General features: G+C 52.3%; 1 protein-coding gene across 5 annotated transcripts in view; it reads right to left on the reverse strand.

The window, feature by feature from the left end:
• The window catches only part of TTLL11 (tubulin tyrosine ligase like 11), a 267,396-nt gene that overhangs the window by 4,521 nt on the left and 241,519 nt on the right, over window positions 1–21,356 (reverse strand). For 2 of the 5 annotated variants that reach the window (XM_059925537.1, XM_059925535.1), the window contains one exon: window positions 5,916–15,302. The exons of the other annotated variants lie outside the window; for them this stretch is intronic. In XM_059925537.1, coding sequence (XP_059781520.1) covers window positions 15,010–15,302 — 293 coding nt within the window. In that variant the 3' untranslated portion in view covers window positions 5,916–15,009. Of the gene's footprint in view, window positions 1–5,915; window positions 15,303–21,356 lie in introns of those variants that run through there. 5 annotated transcript variants of the gene reach the window in all.

Raw genomic sequence — 21,356 nt, forward strand, 5'->3', positions numbered from 1 at the left:
AGCATCAGTTTCCCCACCTGTTAAATCCATTATTTGATTACTATTCCCTCTCTCACCTGTCATTCATTCATTCATTCCCAGAACATTCCACCTACTATGTACTGAGTTGTGTGCTAGGTGCTGCCAGGGCTGCCAACGGGATGGACAAGGCCCTGCCCTCCTGGAGGGAGGGGAGAGGGCATTAAACAACTGCCATGAGAAGCGCCATCAATTCTCATGGCCCTTTATCACCGGGGCCGCCGCCAGCTTCCTGTTGCCAGGCACACCGTCCCACTCCGTGGTCCACCCTCCAATCCTAAGCTCAATTATCTTTCCAACCACAGCCCCGATCACAGTGTCCTCTGAACACTCTCCAGTGGCGAGGAGGACATCATCAGGGTGGCCTGCGCCGCCTGCAGGGCTGGCCCTCTGCCAGCCTCCCCTGCCCACGCTGTCCTCGTTCTCTGAGCCGGATCTGCGCTCAGGGCCTCCCTCCGTGCTGCCTCCTCTCTGCTCTGCTCACCTCTCTGCTCTTAGTTAACCCCCGTCCATCTCACAGCATCAGGTGGGCAGGGCCACGTCTGGTTTTGCTCGCATCCTCGCCTCCCCAGGGGTGGCACGGTGCTGGCCCGGGGAAGGTGCTCAGTAGCTAATGACTGGGGGGAGGGGGAGGCAGGGAAGGGAGAGGGGGGAGCCAGCTGAGCAGGCCTTAGCCAGGTCAGAGGGCCCCTGGCAGGGCTGGCAGAGGTACAGACCCCCACAGGGCACAGGGCACGGGAATCCAGAGGGGCCACAGGAGCCAGGCAGGGAAGTGCAGCTGTGAGGCTCGTTATCTGACTCACGTGTTTAAAGGTCCCCAGGATGCAGGGGAAGGACCGATGGCAGACGGAGCAGTGGAGGTGGCCGGAGCAGCAGGAAGTCCTGCAGGCGCCCCGGGGGAATGGCGCGGGGCTGGGGAGTTGTGGGTACCCTCCCCACTGGAGGAGGGCTGGAGGGCTGGCCCAGATGCGGACTGGCAGCGAGGGTTTGGGGTTTAGGAGGAAGGAGCTGCTTTACAGCCTACATCCCACTGGCCCCTACAGACCAGGAAGGGTCCCTGGGCCCCCGCTCCCCTGTGCGAGCCCCGTGGCAGCGGTGTTTGTGCCCACTGCGTCCTCTTGCAATGCCCCCCACCCCCGGGGAATTTAGGGGAGGGAGAACAACCTGCTCCCTGAAGGGCTTTCATTTATAATCTGGAAGGAGCCATAGACCTACTAAATAAAACGGCCTCGGTGCAGACTTGCAGGGTCTACTATAACTACCTGGGAAGAGCCAGTCTGCTGCTTTTTTTTTTTTATTTGCATTTTTCAAAGTGTTTAATGGATATTTATACAAAAAAACAGCCTATCTGGTAAATGCACAACTTTACATTAGGCTGAGAAGGCTGAGGGGATACTGGGTCTTCACCCCTCACTCCTCATGTCCGCTGGGTTCAGCAGTCAGAAGGCCACCTTCACAGACTAGCAGATACAGAGACCAAACTAGTGGTTACCAGTGGGTGGGTGGTGGGCAGGGGAGGGGGCAGGGGCAATACAGGGGGAGGGGATTAAGAGGTACAAACTATTATGTATAAAATAACCTACAAGGATATATTGTACAACACAGGGAATATAGCCAATATCTTACAATAACTATAAACGAGTATAACCTTTAAAAATTGCAAATCACTATATTGTACACCTGTAACTTATATATCAGTAATATTGTACATCAACTATACTGCCTCAGTTTAAAAAGTTTTTTAAAAAATATAAGAAGGCTGCCTTCACTCATTCCCTCATTAAGTCATTCCACACACATTTCCCGAGCACCTCCTCTGACCGGGGGTGGGATCCAGGAGTGAATGCACACAGCCCTCCCCTAGAGGGAGAATCACCTTGCAGTGGGTTAAAGGGACACACAAAGGCTGGGGCGGGGGGACCCAAGACAGCCTGCGAAAGTGGGGTCAGCTTTGCAGAGGAGGAAGCTTACCAGGCCACAGGGGAGGGAGCGCATCTGGGGCAGAAGGAAGAGCCTGGACGTAGCCCTGGAGGAATGGAAGAGATGGGGCTTTGAGGAATGGTCGAAAGTGTGCGAGTCCTGAGCTAAGGTTCACCGGAGAAAGAGGCAGCCTCTCGGCGGGCTGCCCTACTGCTCACCTCCAGGGGGTGCCCCCAAGGTCCTTCCCTGGGTGTCACTGCCCCCTACACAGTGCACAACCCTCACGGCTGCATGTGGTGGGCCTTTTGTTGGGGCTGGGAGAAAGCTGGGCCCCAAATGGGCAGGTCCCCCAAACCAAGTGGAGAGTTTGAGCTGGATCCAGGTGGCAGGAAGCCGTTTTGTGTCTTTCGGAAGGAGGGTGACACCATCAGAGTGGCATTTCGGAAAGACCACTCTGGCAGCCTGTGGAGAATTTGTTGAGGTACAGAGACAGTTGGCTGCCAAAAAGTGGTCCGTATAGAACACGTATTTTGCAGAAAGATATGACAGAAGTCTAATTCTTTTCATCTGCAAATCAACAAGAAAAAGACCAGCCGAAAAATGGGCAAAGAACACGAGCAGCCGGTTTGTAGGAGAGGAAATACTCATGACTTTGAAACACAGAAGAAAGCTTCTCAACCGCATTCGTAAGAGAAACAAATTAAATCTGTAATGAGATGCTGCCATGTTTTTTTCACCCACGGACTGGCAAAGGTTAGCGTTTTGATAACAAGCCTTGTTGGGGAGGATGGGGGATCTGGCCCTCTCACACACTGTTGGTGGGACTGAAAATTGGTGTGGTCTCTTGGGAGGGCAATTTGGCAATATTGATTGCAATTTAAAATGCATATACCCTTTGACCTAGTAATTTGACCTGTAGGATGTACTCATACCTGTGCATAAAGATACATGTACAAGAACAATCCCTGCAGCACTTTATGTAGTAACAGAAAACTGGAAACAAACTAAATGCATCAACTGGGGGCCATTTAAGTAAACGAAAATATTCTAAGTCATTATAGTGCATCGCATAATGTCATGACAATGGTGCCATTAAAAATCTGAGGCCAGCTGACACGTACATATCCCGCAACAACCTCCCAGAAACAGCGTTAAGTGAAAAGTAGAGTGCCGGTTAGCGGATACACACATATGTAAGAATTCATGTATGTGTACAGACTGTCTTTGAAAGGAACACACAAAACCCAGAAACTATAGCTGCCTCTGGGGACAGACTGGAGAATTGAAACACAGGGGTGAAAGGGAGATTACTTGTCACTGTACATCTTTTTGTGCTGTTTTTATTTGTTTTAGTCATTATATATATGCATTAATATCATATGGGCATTTATATATGTGTGTATCTCCACTGCATATTTTTAAAAAATTATTGCAGCCGCTATAGAGAACATTATGGAGGTTCCTTAAAAAACTAAAAATAGAGTTACTATATGATCCAGCAATCCTAACTCTTGGGCATATATCGGGAGAAAACTCTAATTTGAAAAGATGCATGCATCCCAATTTTCATAGCAGCACTATTTTCAATAGCCAAGACATGGGAGCAACCTAAATGTCCATCGATAGATGAATGGATAAAGAAGATGTGGTACATATATACAATGGAATATTACTCAGCCATAAAAAAGAATGGAATAATGCCATTTGCAGCAACATGGATGGACCTAGAGATTATCATACTAAGTGAAGTAAGTCAGACACAGAAAGACAAATATCACTTATATGTGGAATCTAAAAAAATGGTACAAATGAACTTATTTTCAAAACAGAAATAGACTCACAGACATAGAAAACAAACTTATGGTTACCAAAGGGCAAAAGGTGGGGGGAAGGGATAAATTAGGAGTTTGGGATTAACAGATACGCACGACAATCTATAAAATAAACAAGGACCTACTGTAGAGCACAGGGAACTATATTCTATATCTTATAATAACCTGTAATGGAAAAGAATCTGAAAAAGAATAGATATGTGTGTGTGTGTGTGTGTGTGTGTGTGTATAACTGAATCACTTTGCTGTGCACCTGAAACTAACACAACATTAAAAAAAAGAAAAAGAAAAAAACTACAGCAACCACAAGAAGCCCAGGTGGCTGAGTGTCATTCCCATGCAGCGGAGGCTCATTTTACCATGTCCTTGGGGAATGACCGTCCATGAACGTGAATTTTCCAGATACATTATAAGAATCAAAACTCTTTAAAAGCTTTTTTTCAATAAAGGAAACCCCTGTAAAATGTTTAATATCCTTCCATATTTTATCAAGTAAAGAGTGTGGAATGTGCGTGAACGTTTCCTGACTAGGAAGCAAAGGGCGCTTTGCCCCTGCACTCAGGGCCCCCCTCGGCCGTAAGGGGGCTCCTGTCCCTCCCCAGCCTGTCAGGTGCCACTTGACACACAGCGTGTGAGCACAGAGAAAGGGCTGAAACAAGCGTGTCATTTCTGGGCCGGGAGCCCGGGTTGGGGCAGACGTTCCGGGTGTCGTGACGCTGGTGGCACCCACAGGGGTGGCTGGAGTCCTGGGACGTTTTGACCTTGCGATAACGGGGGCAGCTGCTTCCCTCTCCCTGCTGTCAACCTCAGAGTCTCTCTGGTGGCCTGTGGGCTGGCGGAGGGCAGGCTACTGAGGCCTTAGGCAAGGTGAGAAGCTTCTCCAGACCTAAGTTTTCCCAGCTGTAAAAGGGGAGTGATATCACCCAATGGCCAGGGTGACTCTGGGGCCTGGGACAAAGCTGGTCCTCCACACATGGACACCGTTTTCACCACTGGCCACCCTTGCCCACACTGCCTGGCACACTCCTGTCCCAGTTATGGGAACCTGGCCTCCTAGGTTCCCCCCGCCACCGCCATCACTTTGCTGCCCAGCTGAGCAATTCCCAAGGCCTCCTGTTCTGTAAACCTGGCTGGGTTGGGGTGGCTTCCAGGAAGCAGAGACCGGCGAGGCCTTTTTTATTACACGCCAGGGCCTTTCAGAGAAGTGTTCGCTGATGTGGTGCTACTCAAGGTCTCCCCAGAGTCTCCCACTTGCACATGTTCTCAGCCGCCTCTGTTGGTGGGACTCAGCCGCCCTTCCAAGGGGGGCCCATCGCGGCAGCACAGAGGAGAACCGTCTGGAGTGAGATCCCATCTCCACGAGGCCGGGATCCCAGATTGGCTTTGGCATTTCTAAGCCAAGTCACTTCATCTCAGTTTTGAACCTCAGTTTCCTCATCTGTAAAATGGGGAGATAGTAAGAGTATCCATTTCCCGAGCATGCTTCTCAGACTAAATGAACTAACATATGTAATGTGCCTGGCATGGTCTGGCCATTGTATGTGCTCAGGGAATGTGAATGAGGAATGTGGTTACATTCCCCCACCAGATCACCCTGTGTTGTGACACGGCTTCCACCAGCTACCAGAGGAGCCCTGATGCCGCTCGATTCCCCGCACTGAGGCTGCTTTGTGCAGGGCCGACCTCCTCAGCAGACCTATAGCTAGAGCTGGCGTGGCCAGACCACCTGTCTCTAGGCCTGAAGATGCCAGCGCCTTGGGCTGTGTGCTCTGCTCCAGCCTGGGAAGGGCACATACTCTGTCTGGGCTCCTCATCTATTCTCCAGTCCTGGCCCCAATCCTCCTCAAGGGGAAACGTCAGTGACCTGCTTTGGACTGGGCTTTCCAGGGGATGGGAAGGCTCCCCAAGGAGCTTGGAGCTGAGCTGCAGCCAAGCCACAGAGCTTAGGACTGGAATTCTTAGTGGGAAGATACAAGATATTCCCAGAATCCCTGACTCTGGACTCTTAGGAAACCCATGTGCCCCCCATCACATTGTGCTTCTCAAGTGGAGAGTATGTGGTGGGGGTGAGATGCTCTGTGCAGCTGTAAGAGAAACACAGTCACTTTCTTGGAGCAGCAATTTTATTTAAAGATTGAAGCATTTTTATAGTAAAACAAATATGAATTGAGGCAAAAAGGTAACATGTGTCCACCAAGTCCCATTTCATTTTTTCGACTTGGATGTACAGGAAGAACACATTTCCCAGTATCCCCTGCACTCAGGTTGGGGCCAGGTGACCAGATTCTGGCCAAGGGCATGTGAGTGGAGGTGAAGTCACCTCTCCCTGAACAACCCACTCCTGCAGTCCTCCCATCTTCTCTTCCTTTTGGAGGCAACTGGGAAGCCGTCCTTGAGGAGAAGGAGCCCAGGCAGGAAGCAGCCGGGACCCTGCGTGGCGGAGTGTCATCCTGGAGAGCCCCCTGGCCCCGTCAGATTTGCACAGGCAAGAAGTAAACCACAGGGGTGTTCAGCCGCGGTGATTTGGGGGTTTAGCTCAGCATCCTGACTAAAATATGGACATAATATGGAGCCCAAAGCAATATTTACAGCACTTTTAAAGCTAAGACATGAGTCTTCAAGTAAGTGGCTGCTTGCAGCTGGCATCTGGGCCATGCCCACAGACTTCTGACCTGCCAATCTGGGCTGTATTTTTCTCCAGCACCGTCAGTGATGCCACAGCCACTGGCCCTGGAAATGACTCGAAGCACAGCTATGAAAGCGCCTGGGGAGGAGCGCCTGAGGTTGAGTGTCTGAGCAGATCACATGGCTCCTGCCTGACGACTGGGGTCAAGTGAGAAACGAGCCCAGCACCGGCCTCCGAGGTCCCCACAACCATTCTATGGGGGATGAGAGAGGACGGTCCAGCTCCTGCCTCGGGCCCTGGGGTGAACCCGCCCTGACTGTCACTGTTGCCGGCACGATGCACGTCTTCCAGGAGCCACGGCTGGGCTCAGGCGGCGGGGGAAGGAGGCTGCTGTGGTCATGACTTCAAACAAGTTACTTCTCCCAGGCCCCCAGTTTTGCCGCAGGTAAAAAATTGGAAGTGATGATGATGATGACGGCATTTGAAGCTATTTCCTTACATGCAACCGCAATATATAAAACAGAACAACAACCAAAACAACAGAAAAGAAAGAAAGAAAGAAACAAAAACGGAACAGCCGAGCTGCTCTCGGGCACCATGGAATCTAGTTTAAAACCCTGAACTAGAAGCTGGCCCTGGCTTCTGCTCTTCAGATTCCTTCGCTGAGGAGGCCTGAGCTCACACCCCTAACTTGCTGGGCATTTGGGCAGGGCCCGTCCCCTCTCTGGGCTTGCAGTGTCCCATGTGTGAAACTGACAGGTTGGAAATGCTATGGCCGTGGATAGAATGTTAATAACAAAGCGCATTACTTAGAGATAAAGCTGGAGCTGCTTGGGTTAAAGATAGAGTGCGGTCTGAGCCCTGAGGGGCACCACCAGATGCCCAGGGCTTCTGTGGGAGGCAGCTGCATGGAAAGACCACTGGAAGGCATGCCTGGCCTGGTTGCCATGGGCCAAGGCAGTGCTAACCTCCCAGGCTGCTGGGGCAGCCTCCGCACCTGGTGCGGGGACCGTGGGTGACAAACCTGGGTTTCTTCAGCAGGGAGCAGGGTGGCAGCTCTTACTGCACAGCCGAGCCATGACCTGCGGGCACAGGCGTCTAAGACCAAGGGGCTGGCACAGAGTCGGAGCACAAGGAATGTGTAGGATCTGAATGTTTCACAAAATGGAGAACCCGAGGGGTCCAAAGAACAAAGGAGTTCCCGGGGGTGACAGAGCCTGCCTGAGTGGCCCCCCACTGTGGAGGGGCTGTGGGAAATGACGCCTCTCTGATGCCATTGGGTGGTGGTTTCCAAGGGGCAGGGATCCCATTTATTTATAACTCAAGGCCATCTGCCTTTCTCTTTCCACCGGGTGGTCCACAGGCTGAGAAATGTTCAGAGCAGACATAGGCTATCCCCAAAGGGTCAAGGGCAGGGCTGGCGCCAGGACAGGGCCACCAGGTGTGTGTGTCAGCAGCACCAGGTGGCCTCTTTGGAGCAGCTTGAACCACTAAGTTCTCCAGGGTGCTGCCCTGCCCTGAGCCTCCCCATGGGGGCCGAGCTTGCGACACACCCCTACCCAGCCTGGCGCTGTGGGCAGTGGCTGCCGCCCACACAAAGCTGGAAGGAGCCACCTTCTCCCCCAGGGCAGGCGCGCCGCCAGAGTCTCTACCAGGTGGCCAGGCTCTAGGGGCACGTCACTCCCTCCCTCAGGGAGACTGTCCCCAGTGGATCAGGGGTTGGGGGCTTTTCCAATCTCCTTCCTCCATCTCCCCCAGGATGTCACAGGTTCCTTGAGGCAATATTTAGCTCCCCAGCCAAACATTAGCCATTAGAGGAGAAAAAAATTAGGAGGACCCCCTTTCTCCCCAGCTGACCCCAAATGAACAAGCCCTGCCCACCCTGCTGGATTTGCTGTCGCTAATTATCACGCAGAAGAAATCGTCGGTACTTTGCAGTACTTTGCAGCCGTTTCTATGTGGGGCCTGCGTGCAGAGACACTCAGCTCTGTTTTATTATTGCATTTTACGAAGTTACCAAGACAACTGAGGCCAAGTAACAGAACCTCGACTTTATGCGCCATGAAAATTTAATAAAGAATTGTTAAAGGCTTTTAAGAAGCAGAAGCTGCAGTCCAGCAGCAGCAGGGAGGAGGGACAAGCACGTGGGGCCGTCCACCAGACCTGGAGGAGCCTGGCCTGTCAGGGCCATCCACGTGGGCGGGAGTGATCTCTGGCATCTGTCTAGTTCAAGCATATCGAGACCGGTCCTTTTCTCAAAGGACATTTATTAAGACACTTCCTGGTGCCAGGCTCTTTACATAGGTTACGACCCCATCTCCACTGTGCAGGAGAGGAAGAGGGCAGGGGGTGGAATCACTGGTCCATGGCCATGATCACATAGCTAGAAAGCGACAGACCCAGCCAAAGACGCTCACTCTTCCCACAGCACTCAGGGCCTCTGCTGGGATTCTTGTTTTCCCCATTCTGATGCAAGAAGTCCTGAAGGGAAATACTCCTGCTGACTCTTTTCATCTCCCAGCTCCTTGCCTTGCTTGCTTCTGCAGCCTGGGAGGGGGCTGGAGGGACATGGTGAGGGGCGGGCAATGTCCCTGTGGCCCAAAACTACCGCCCTGGTTGAAATCTTAGCAAATGCCTTCGTGTCGGAGGAAATGTTCTACTTGTAAGTCTCCTGGTGAGCGTGTTATGTTACCCCAGGGCTGCAAAGACTCTCTTTCCTCTCCTCTCTAAATAAGGCTCAGAAGCAATTTTGCCATTTTATACCAAAGCTCAATGGTGCTCAGTGTGTGTGTGTGTGTGTGTGTGTGTGTGTGTGTGTGTGTATGCACACATGCATGTATAAGCAGTATGCTGTGTGGGTTTCCTAGTTATAGAAAAATCAAGACTTCTGGTTACTAGAGATGGAGGTAATTGAATGTTGCCTGTTCTGCAAAGCTCCTTTGCCCCTGGAACAGAAAAAAAAAACTCGAACATATTTCATGAGGGAGAAATTCATATACCGTATGGGAAAATTTCTCCCATATCTGTCAAACTCGGTAGGAGATTGGCAAAATTACCAATCAGGGTGAGTTTGCCTCACTTGGAGAGAAGGGCAGCTCTCAGCCACTGAGCGAGATCTCATCATTTCTGAGTTTTGAGGGAAGGGGCTCAAATGCCAGCCAGTCAAGCCAGTTCTCAAGGCTGGGACCGAAGAGTTTAGGGCATTAATCAAGAAATGAAAAAAAATTAAGCTATTTTGGAGTAATATCCTGCCAATCACAAGGCAAATTCCAGGTGTCAGAGGAGCAGCGGAAACCATTTTTCACCCCGTGAATGTCTTCAACTATGTGAGGATGAAGCGGGGTGGAGAGGGAGGGGAGGGGAACTGACTGTTCTGGCTTCATTTGTCCTGATGGATTAGAACATTCCAGGAGGAACCTTTTCCCTTCATCCCTTTACACTTTGTAGGAAACCAGAAGCCAGTCTGAAGATAGCATGGCATTCCAGCAGCATTTGGGTTTACAAAATGCTTTCACGTGTATTATGCTTTCTATCTCTTGTCTTCTGTTCCCAGAGACAAAGTGAGAGAGGAGCTCTCACTCCCGGTGCAGCTCAGGAACCCGGAGCCCATAGAGCTCAGTGCGAAAGATCAGGTGGGACTGCCCCAAGCTAAGCCCCAGGACCACCCGAGCCATCACCCAGCCTCTCTCAGACGTGGGTTTCTGCTTCTGTGAAATGGGGCCAAAACCCTCTCCCTGCTGGGCTGTAGGAACATTGAGGCGCCGTTATGAGAGCAGTTATGGGGCCGAGAAAGGAGCAAGGCGTTGGGGGCTGGGCTCTGACTTTCACCAGCTGGGAGGCCTTGGGCAAGTCACCTGACCTCCTGGGCATCAGTGCCCCCAGCTATGAAAAGAGGGTGATGAGAATCCTCATCCTTTGTGGGGTCGTTGGGAGGATGGAGGTAAAAGTACTTTGCAAACTGTGAAGCGTCAAACAGATGGTACACTCACGTGGGAAGGGGAGTTGATTCTAGAAAGGCACAGAACACCATTCCAATGTCTAGGCTCCTCCCCAACCTGGTCCTACTCACCCTGACTAACTACATTCACATCAGGATTATCTGCTCTGAACTAACCAACCCCCCACAGACGCTGCAGGGCTGGAGAGACAGGCTGGATGCCCGATGGAGGAGCCGCGGTGGGCTTGATCCAGCCCGGTGGCCCTTAGTCTCCCAGACGGCGGTGCCCATGGGGGACGCAGCCCAGACCAGAGCCCGGGCACGAAGGAACACGGAGAGACTGCCCAGGGTCAGAGGAACCACTGTCTGCTGGGGTCCCGGGACACGGACATGTTCACAAATCAAACCGTCAGGGCATCCGCAGGGGGCTGGGGAGAACCAATGTTGTAGCTCAGGCTCCTCGCCGGGGCCCTCTGAACAGTCCCAGCCAGCACCTGTAGGGCCCCGGCTCGGTGCCCGAGGGGCCAGCGTGAATTCAGCACCTGCCTGACCGTGAAAGAGCTCACTGCTTGGTGGGAACGAACGCCATGACACCACAGCACAAGTGTGATAACAAAGGACTTTCCGGGTTCTCACAAGTAGAAGGAGGGGGAGGTTCACGGTTGGGGGGATGGCAGTGGGGACACTTGAGCTGGGCCTTGAAAGATAAGTAAGTTTCCACTGGACAGAGGGAGGGTCCAGCAGAGGGGACAGCAAAGGCGGGAGAGCACGGAGCAGATCCGGGCCCCGTGGCCCTCCCACGGGGGTGGGAACCGGCACATTCTCTCCCGAGTGGTAGCAACAGACACAAAGGGGCTGTTGGGAGGGAGCACAGAGGCAGCTCCTGAGGGCTGGGGGCTGAGCGTGGATTTAGGGTGGAAAGGCAGGAGGGGATTGGATCACGAGGGGACTTGAATGCCGGGTCAGGGAGCCTGGGCTTTATCTGGGAAGAGAGAGGGTTGACTGAACTGGGGGATTGTGTGCTCACCTCTGTGGTTCTGAGAGTCCTCCCTGGGCTGATAGGGACAGAAGATGGTTGAGGGGTTAAGAGGCAGAAGACTGATGCAGTGCAGCCAAGAGATGATGGGGTCTGAGCTGGGAGAGTGGATGGAGGACAAAGAAGAGGGACCCAGGAGTTTGGGGATGGAGGCTCCTGTCTCCAGGAGGCCCTGCCTCCGCACATGGGGAGGGGCCTGTTGGGACCAGCACTGCCAACAGATGCACCGAATCCAAATCGCCTTTACAAGCCCCGTTCTGACCAGGCTGTGGGGACAGAGCTCCTGACCGTAACAGCAGAGAAGCCAAGCACATCCCCTGGGAGGCAGGAAGGAGGGGAGCAGGCAAGGCCAGCACTGAAGGGGGAAGGATGCTTTCCGGGTACACCAGAAGCACGGCAGGCTCGGCAGGAAAGGATGGAGGCGGGCAGTGGCCCGGGGATGCACGCAGCCCAAGCTGGAACGGACCGAGCCTGATCTCATCCGTTCACTGAAGCCACTCTGGGTGCCGGCCCTGCAGGGACTCAGCCGGTGAACCGTGACAGGGTCGCTGTGGCTGGACTGTGTGTGCGAGCACCAGCAGGAGGGGGAGGAAGGGCAGGAGAGGACGGGGGAGGAGAGGCCGGGATGGAGCCCGAGGGCCCTTCTCAGGGATGGGCTGACCCCATGGGCAGAGCACAGGGACCCAGATCCCCACGGAGCATCTCTCTTCCAGGAGGAAGGAAACCCCTGCTTTTGCGATCACTTCAATTACACCCTACACAACGAGCAGCCAATTACCAAAGGGGATAAACCCAGTGGGACTTCCTATTAGGCACGAAGCGGCGGGGGAAGTCTCCTATCACTCACTCTAATAATGGAGCAGCCCCTGATTCTTCCTGTTCAACGGCGTTGAGAAAATAGGGCCCGCTCTGTCACTGACTGGCCTCCTGTAAAATGGCAGCCTCGTTTCCCCAGTGCTCACCGAGGGCCGTGGGGCTTCTCAGGCCCTGTCTGCCCTGGAGGGACTCCTTCTAGACAGTGACCCTGGGGGGCCACCCAGCAACCTGCCTCCAGATGACACGCCAGGGGTGGGAAGAGAACGGTCCTCATCCTGGGAGCTGATGTTCACATATCACCCCAAACAATGTGGCTGGAATTCAGACTATTGATACATTTTTTTTTTTCTAAAAAATTCAGTGTGCTTGGTTGGTTTGGAACCTGATGATTGCACCCCATTTTGGCAACTGAATGCTTTCTGGAAATCAACTTCAAGAAATGGTATAAAGTTAGAACTTTGTCTAAAAGACGCTTTGCTGCTCCCAGCTGCTAACAAGCGTGCAGGGTTACATGTACTTGGGTTGCTCGCTGTGCCATCCATTCGCGCGGCTACCGGGCCCGGGAGAGTGCACAGGCTCTTCTAACTCATTTCCTCTCAGTGGACCGTTTAGGAACACTGATGGCCCCAGCCCATGACACCAGATGCTGTGACAGTGTGCAGAGCCCTGGGGGACCCCGGGCAGCCCCAGAGCAGGGAGGACCCACCAGTGGTCTGTGTTTGGAGCTGGATTCACACTCACCCGGGGACACAGAGGGGATGGGGCTCTGGAGTCAACCGACAGACCTGGACCAAGGCCTGACTTACCACGTGACCTCCCAGGCCTTGTTTTCCCTCTGAAAATGGGAACAGCGTCACGAAACTGCCCCAGATGACTGGAAAATGGAGCTGATGGCACTTCTAAAATGTCCCCACGTGGGAGGCGCTTGCTGCCCATTGGGTTCCTCCTGCCCCTCCCACCTTTGGAAGGGAGGCCACCTGGCTTGCTTTTTGCTGGGAAAACAGAGATGTTTATTTTCTTTATAGAAAGACAGAGTCTCCTGTCACCTAACAGCCCAGCATGGGCTCTGCAGGGCTCGGGTAATGCTGGGGCCCTCTGGGCTGGGGAAGGGCTGTGGCCTTGGGTCGGCGCCGGGTCCCCAGGAGCAGGAGGGGAGAGGCAGCGGGATGGGGGCATTGCATGGGGGCGACCCTGCCGGGGGCAGGCAGGCTTTACTGCTTGAGAGAATGGGCTTCTGGGCGGGAGGAAGGTCAGGCAAGGGTTAACAGAGCCCCACTCCCCCCAGATAACTTGCCAACAGTTGGAGGGATCTTGGATGAACAACTTTCCCTTTGGGTTGAAAAATATTCCTAGGAGGGTGATTCCAAGCCATTCATTTCAACACTTTTTGAGTACCTACAACGTACCAGGCTCTATGCTGGACCTTGAGGCAACTGCTCCCACCGGTTGGGGTGAAGGGCAGTGGGATCAGAGACAGGGAAGGATGTGAGGAGGAAGAAGAAGAGAAAAGCAGGAGAAGGAAGACGTCTGTGCTGGTCTAGGACACACCTCTGCCACCAATGACTTTCCCCCTGGCCCTACATTTGTGAGCATTTTCTGAGTCCTACTGTGTGCCAGGCACCGTGCTAATTAATGCCTTCAAAGACCCTTCATCCTCCTCACTCAGAGCCTGATGGTCAGCTCCATCCAGGGCCCCCAGGGTCCTATAACGAGGACCCTCTGGAAAGGGCCACATTAACCCCAAATCCAACAGCACTCTGGAGACCTTGGCTGTGTAAGGGCAGTCTCTTGTCTGCCTGTGGTCAGCAGGTCCTGGACCCTGACTTGCCTGGGGCCATTTTCCAAAATGCTACCTTTGGCTGCCTCCGAAGCTTCCCCTCTGAGCGGGGGCTGCCTGGGGACACGGAGGGAGACAGGGAAAGGGTCTCGTGGATGCGAGAGCACGGCTCCCCTTTGCCCGGCTCCTGACATCAAGCCCCCGCTCGCTCTGATCCTTACGCAGGTCTGACTTTCCTTCCCTCTGAAGCCCCCTCCTCCCCTCCAGGGCACCCTGCACACTCTGGGCACACTTGGTGATCGCCCCACCCATGGAGGGCTCCAATCACAGGCCACGTGACTGGGGGACTCCTGCTTCGGGGTCAAGGTCAAACAAAATGATCTCAGAGGCTCCTGCCAGCTCTGAGACTTCAGGAGCCTTCCTCAGTTACCTCTTAGTTAACCATATCTTAATGAATAACACATGGAACACTGCAGCAACAGGCAAGCTCATGAAATCAACGAGGTCGGTCTGTTAACCACACCCACGTAGCACATGATTGCGGTGGGAGAGTCGTGCAGGCCTCCTGGGTGTTTCCACTTCATTTTCACAGAATGGGTGGTAGGAAATACACATGATGTCCCTGGGCTCTAACCATATTCTCTTCGGGCGGGGCCTCAGCAGACCCCAGTCTTGGCTGCCTCAAGTTCTTTCTTCTCCGCAGCTCTCCGTCTTGGGGTTGTTGGTGCCCCCTTTCCCAAACACAGCAGTTTTATCCCCGGCTGTGGCTTCCCATGAGCCCAGAATAGAAGAGGCCATCTGTCACGTTTTGGATATCATATGTCCGCTGATGGCTCGCAAGCAGGTGGGCCACCAAGAGGTGCTGGGAGGAGGGCGGTTGAGAATCAGGCAGCCTCTGGAAGTGCAGCTTAGCAGAACACGGAGACGATTAGGGGGAATCTCAGGTGGGAATTCTCAGCATCCTGCCATCTCTCCCCCCGGCAGGAAGCCTGGGGGTCTCTTGGGCTCGGAAGGGCTCAATCTTCTTCTGGGAGGACACAGCAGCCCTCAGGACAGAGCGTGCCTAGAATGGGAGAGCTTGAGGGCACCGTTTGTGCAGGGCGGGGGACGGCCCTCAGCCAGCTGGGCTGCGGGGGTGGTCTCCTGCGGGGTGCCACTGTGAGGGGGCCGGCCCCCCGATGTGGCGCTCCGGCCGCACACCAGGCGCTTTTCGTCCAGCAGGGACAGGTGGTATTCACACAGGTCAATCAGCGAGGCTACCTGCTCGTGGCGTGGCAGCATCTTGAACTTCCTCTGGGCCAGGTAAAAGAAAGCCTCCACGAAGGCCTGCAGGCACATCCCTGTGGGTGAGAGACTGGGGTTAGTGGGGTGTGTGTGTGGTGTGTGTGTGTGTGTGTGTGTGTGTGTGTGTGTGTGTGTGTGTGTGTGTGTGTGTGTGCAGAGGTAGCTCGGCACGCTGCCCCGGGAAGACCCGACTCCAACCAGCAGGCTCTCTCCCCACCGCTGTTTCATTCCGGAAACGAAACGGGGCTGACTCAGCGTGCCTGCCATGCGGACGTCCAGCTGGGTGTTTGCAACCACTTGCAGATTCAACCCTTAAGCAACCCTGTGAAGAAGGTTCAATGAACCCTGTTTTACAGATGGGGAAATTGAGTCTCAGAGAAGTGGAGAGACCTGGGCAAAGCCCAGCGGGTAGATAGCGGTGGGGCTGGGATTTAAACCTAGCCCAAAGCCTTATCCCTCTGCACCACCATCAGATGTTCCCATTAAAACCCATCGCACTGCTTTTATAATAAGGGAAAGGGGTATGAAGATGAGCCCAGTCTGATGGCAATGTTCTGTATCCTCATAGGGGTGTCAGTTACATGAGTGTGTGCATTTGTCAAAAGCCGCAAGTTACATTACCTTAAGATTGGTGCATTTTGCTATATGTAAATTTTACCTCAAAAAGTAAAATATACCTGACCCCTTCTCTACCCAAAACTATATTCTGGAAGGTATTAACAAGAGTCCCCATTATGCCCCTGGAATGTTCTTCTCCTACTTTGCCTCATAAACTCCTACTCATCCTTGGGATCTCAGCTGAAAATCACTTACTCAGCTAAACTTCCCCTGAGGCCCAGATTACATACAGCTCCTGGTACAGGCTTCTGGCACTTCTCTTTGTCGCACCTTTGGTGGCTAGTTCAGGGTTTATTTGTGTGGTTCTTTAACAATCTCTATCTTCCCTCTGGACTGCGGGCTCCAGCTCACCTCAGTGCCCCCGGTGCCAGGTCCCCAGCAGGCGCTCAGTATAGAGGGACAGACTACACGAGTGAATGAATGAGTCGGTGCTAGGTGCTTCACAGACATGCCTTTTCGAGGTCATTATTATGATGCCTCATTTTACAGATGAGGAAACTAACAATCAGAGATGCCGAGCAACTTCCCTAAGGTCACAGAGCCAGAGAATTGTGGCCTGGAAATTCAAACTCTGACTCCCAGTTCTTTTAACTATGTTGTGCTGCATGAAAGGTTCTGAGTCTTCCCAATGTCGTAGTTAAAATGAACCCCGTGATCCACATTCATGGGATTCCATGGGCTTCTTGGGAAAGGTGGCTCTAAGGCATACCAAATGCCACACAGCATTCTGGATGAGGCCAGTCCCCACTCCACTAATCCACACCTTCCCAGTGGCCTTGTTTCCCGGCTCAGACGTGCTAGTTGCCTGCTCTGTCACTGCAGGCAGAAGCCTGGCCTGGGGTTTGTAAATACTGGATATGGACCTTGGGATCTGAGAGATCTTTTTGCGTCGGAAACTTGAGCTGAGCAAAGTTGTTTTTTCTTAATCTTCTTCTAAGTCCATCAAAGCTTTTTTGCTTAGCTTCTCTTGACTCCAGACGTTCTGCACGTCCCCTGCTTGGTCTTGACAGGCGTTGATAAAGAGAACAGTAACCCTTTTAATGTAAACAGAGGCCTGGTGCGGACAGAGACACAGGGGAATGGAGGCCTCAGTCTACAATCAGGAGACAGACGTTTCCTAATCACCGACTCTGGGCCAGGGCTCTCCTAGGCTGTGCGCGCATGTGTGTGTGTGTGTGTGTGTTACAGTCGGTGGGAGGATCTGGTACACACAGGGTGAAGAGGCCAGGATCTAAAGCCCGAGAAACGCAGTGCAGTCCCAGCCCCCAGCTTCCCAACTGTGTGATCTCAAGAGCACCGCTACTCCAAGTGTGGTCGACCGACGGGTGCTGAGTCCAGGAACTGCGTGTCCCTGGTCCCTGACAAGCTAAGGAGCTCCGGCCAGAATGTAAATCACCCTCCTCATCAATCACATTGCTTAGTTCAGCTGGCAGTACTTTGTAGCAAGTCTTTCTCTTTATAAAGGAAGCCACATGCATTTACATGCTGGCTCGAGTCTCTTATCCAGGACTGTAAGGAACAGTTCGTGACCGCAAGTGTCAGTAGCTCTGGGGTCTACACCCCCTTCCCCGGCTTTAATGTCACCACGATCTTGTCAAAATGCAGATTCTGAGGTGGGGCCCGAGACCCTGCATTTCTGACAAGCTTCCCAGTGGTACCCAGGCTGCTGGTCTACACTCTGAATAGTGAGAATTGAGCACCTTTTCTCAACAAACACTCGTTTCCTTCCCTTAATTGGAGGCAGGCTGTGATTAGAGCTATAACGCACCGAAAAAATACAATGAAGACCTTTTTTGGAGGAAAAAACATGGCTAAATCACCTGGAAGAAGACATTCTAAAATGAGAAATGGGATTTAACGTGTTATACTTGGTTTTCTTTTTGCTTGTCTGCATTTTCTGATTTTCTATAGTAAACGTGTGCAATTAAAAAATATGCAATGGGAAATTCTAGAGAGTAGAAAGAGGTGATGCAGGGGCAGCTGCTTTTAATTATGAACCCTTTGCTACTATTTGAATTTGAAGTCATTACTTTGAAAAAATACAATGCAAACTTTCTGCATATGTGTTCTACTTTGACAAAAGTTATATATATGTATATTATATGTATGTTATATATATACATATATATGTATGTTATATATATGTATGTTATATATATACATATATATATATATATATATATATATATATATATATATATATATATATAGGGATGCAGGGGAGTGGACATCACTGACTCGTGCGTGGGTCACGTACACTGCGCCTGGTGCTCTGATCCTCACTACAACTCCCATTGTGCAGATGAGAAAACTGAGGCCCAGAGACATGAAATAACTTGCCCTCAGGTCACACACTGGTAAGTGGCAGGGCTGGGGTTTGAACCCAGGCCTCAGGCACCGCTGATTCTGTTGAGAATCCCCTGGAGGGCTTGTTGGAATACAGACTGCGGCCTCACCCCCAGAGTTCCTAGTTCTGAAGGTCTGAGGTGCGGCCTGAAAACCTGCACTTCGAACACGTCCCCAGGTGGTAACGAGGCTGCTGGTCAGGACCCCACTTTGAGAACCCGTCCCCTCCCCACCTCCTCCCACTGCTGAGTTCAGTCTGTTCTTTCTCCACTGTCAAAGACCATCTGCAAAAAGGGGCCTGCTTGCAAAAGGGCCTGCCTCCGAACTGCGAGAAGCTTGACTTTGGGCTAAAAATGCCCTTTAAGACACTCTGATTGAAAGCAGACTCAATCAGTTATTTTTAAAAGACTAATGATGGAGCTGGAAAAGCATGAACTTGTTCCAACTTTGCATTACGTCCTCTCTTGGTTTCTGAGAAACCGCACTTTCCCGGTTTCTTGCAGCGTCATCACTTAACCGCTAAGGGGGGCAGAGCTCTGTTGCCCTCTGCAAGGCCCTGCCCTTCTCTGTCTGTACTGATGGAGTCTAGACCTGAAAGGTTCTAGCGGGCCAGGCCACAAGGGCCCTGCAGACCAAGGTGGGACTTCGAATTTCCTGCGGAGGAAGATGGGTGGCCACTGGGAAGTTTCGAAGTGACATGGCCAGGGTGGCTGCCGCACTGACAGCAGGTGGCAGGGGCACATGAGAAAGAAAGCGGGGAGACCCATTAGGGGGCTAACAGTGCTGGTCCAGGCGAGGGCTGACAGTGGCTCGGACCAGACGGCGGTGGTGGAGGTGGTGAGGGATGATGAGGTTCTGAATAGAGTCTGGGGGTCATGCCTGTGGCTCTGTAGGCTGCCGACGGGGTGCATGCGGGCGAGTCAGGAGTCCTCATGAAAGAGGGACCCAAACAGCAGGCTGAGGGACTGGCCTTCCCCTCAAGGCCCGGGGTTTTCAAACATTTTACGCATAAAATTGCCTGGGGACCTTGCCAGAAATGCAGGTTCCTGTTCCCGTCCCCTGGGGATTGTCTGTTGGTGATGAGGCCCTAGCTACTGCACTTGTAACTGCAGCTCTGGGGATTCGACCCACGAGGGTGATTAGGAAGCTTGGGAATGAACACTCCCTCTTGGCCATCTCTCGAAGGGCTCTTGAGGAGACAGTGCAGTAAAGAAGTTAAGAGCATGGTCTTTGAGAAACATAGCACTGGGCAATCAAGAACCTTTGGGGATGCACAGAACAAGCTTTCTCCTCTGCGATCCCACTGCCCACCTCTCTCCCCCATCTTCATCTGCTTGGGCTGCCAAGTACCGTAACAAAACACCATAGCCGGGGTGGCTCAAACAACAGCTCTCACAGCTCTGGAGGCGGGAAGTCCGAGATCAGGGTGCTAGCGTGGTTCGGTTCTGGTGAGGGCTCTCTTCCTGGCTTGCAGACAGCCGCCTTCTTGCTGTGCCTTCATATGGCAGAGAGAGAGAGCCAGCTCTCTGGTGTTTCTTCTTATAAGGACACCAGTCCTATTGGATCAGGGCCCCACCCTTATGACCTCATTTAACCTTAATTACTTCCTCAGAGGCCCCATCTCCAAATACAGTCACACTGAGGGTTAGGGTTCCAACATATGAATTGGGGTTTAGTCCATAGCACCCTGGTCTGTAGCTTGGTTCTGCTGCAGTGCACCCAGTACTTGGGATGCTCACCTACCATTTACCAAGTCTCTGAGATTACTTGAGCTATATAGGAAAGGTGTAAGAGATCCTACCCCTCTTCCCTGCTCCTCCACCAGCCCTGCCAGAACACCCCTCACAGCTCTGATGCAGAGTTGGAAGCGTCTCTTTGGTAACATTGCTTCAGTGACCCATTACAGTAAAAGGGATGAAAGGAAACAATAGCACTTCATGTTCATTGAGCCCTCATTATGTGCAAGCCCTGGGCTAAGGGATGCCTTTGCGTTATTTAACTGAATGAATCTCTCAGAAATCTCATGAAGCAAGTGTTACCATCAATCCCATTTCATATTCAAGAGACTTGTCAAAGTCATATAGCTGGTAAGGTGGCTGACCCTAGGACCATTCTCATAACTTCTTTGCTCTGCTGCTGCTTCAAGAGCCTTCAAAGAGATGGCCAAGTCGGGGTGTTACTTCCAGTCACTTAGAAGGAAGAAACGATGCTGCCTTGCAGTGAATGAGGGAGAGAGCCCCCCCCCCCCATCTCTGCTGGATATCAGCAAGAAGGTGCAGTCCCCTCTGCCAGGCTTTGCAAACAGGCTTTCCCCACCTGCCCCCCCGTGCCTGAAGATAAGCTGCTGAGTGTTTTTCAAAACTTCATTTGAGTTGACGGATCTCACCGGAGAAAGCAGTCTTCGAAACATTCCAGTGTAGCCATCCACGTGGCTCTCACGGAGGCTGCCACCTGGATATTGGGATGCAGCTCCTGACAGACTGTGGCCTCATTCTGTCAATCAGCCTGGTGAGGGTGGGCCCACGGGCTCCTGGCCCCAAGCCCGCTCCCCTCCATGCCCAGGGAGGGGACCTTGCACGCAGGACTTAATGACAGCGCTGGTGGCTGCTCTCCGATAATCCCACCATCTACTCTGGGGCTTAAGGATGGAAACGAGAATAACACCTTCCGTGTGCAGAGCACTTGCCAATTTCCAAAGAATATCTGTTTTCTTGTCTGGTTCTCGGAGTAATGTTCAGAAGAGGACATTATTACAAGGATTCCCCACTTATAGTTGAGACCCAGAAAGGCCGAGTGGCTTGTCAAGGTCCCCCTAAGTGGACGAGGCAGCATTTAAACCCTACCTGACTCTCAAACCCACAGTTCTCTTTCCAACACCGCATTCTTTCTTAACATCTGACATTTATGTATTATTTTATAGTTTATAGAGCACGTTTGCACATATGATATAATTAAATCCAAATCATTGTCGACAGCCAGGGATATTACCCCAGACTGAATATGAGATTCTTTTTTTTTTTCCTCTCAAAAATACCTGTGCTTCCTTGCTAGTACTTCTATTTCAAAAACTGGTGTGCTGGGCTAGGACAGCTACTCGTCGATTCCTTCTCTCGCCCTAACCTTTAAATCTCTTTCTCATTATGCAC

The sequence above is a fragment of the Balaenoptera ricei genome, chromosome 6, assembly GCF_028023285.1.
Source record: "Balaenoptera ricei isolate mBalRic1 chromosome 6, mBalRic1.hap2, whole genome shotgun sequence".
Lineage (NCBI taxonomy): Eukaryota > Metazoa > Chordata > Mammalia > Artiodactyla > Balaenopteridae > Balaenoptera > Balaenoptera ricei.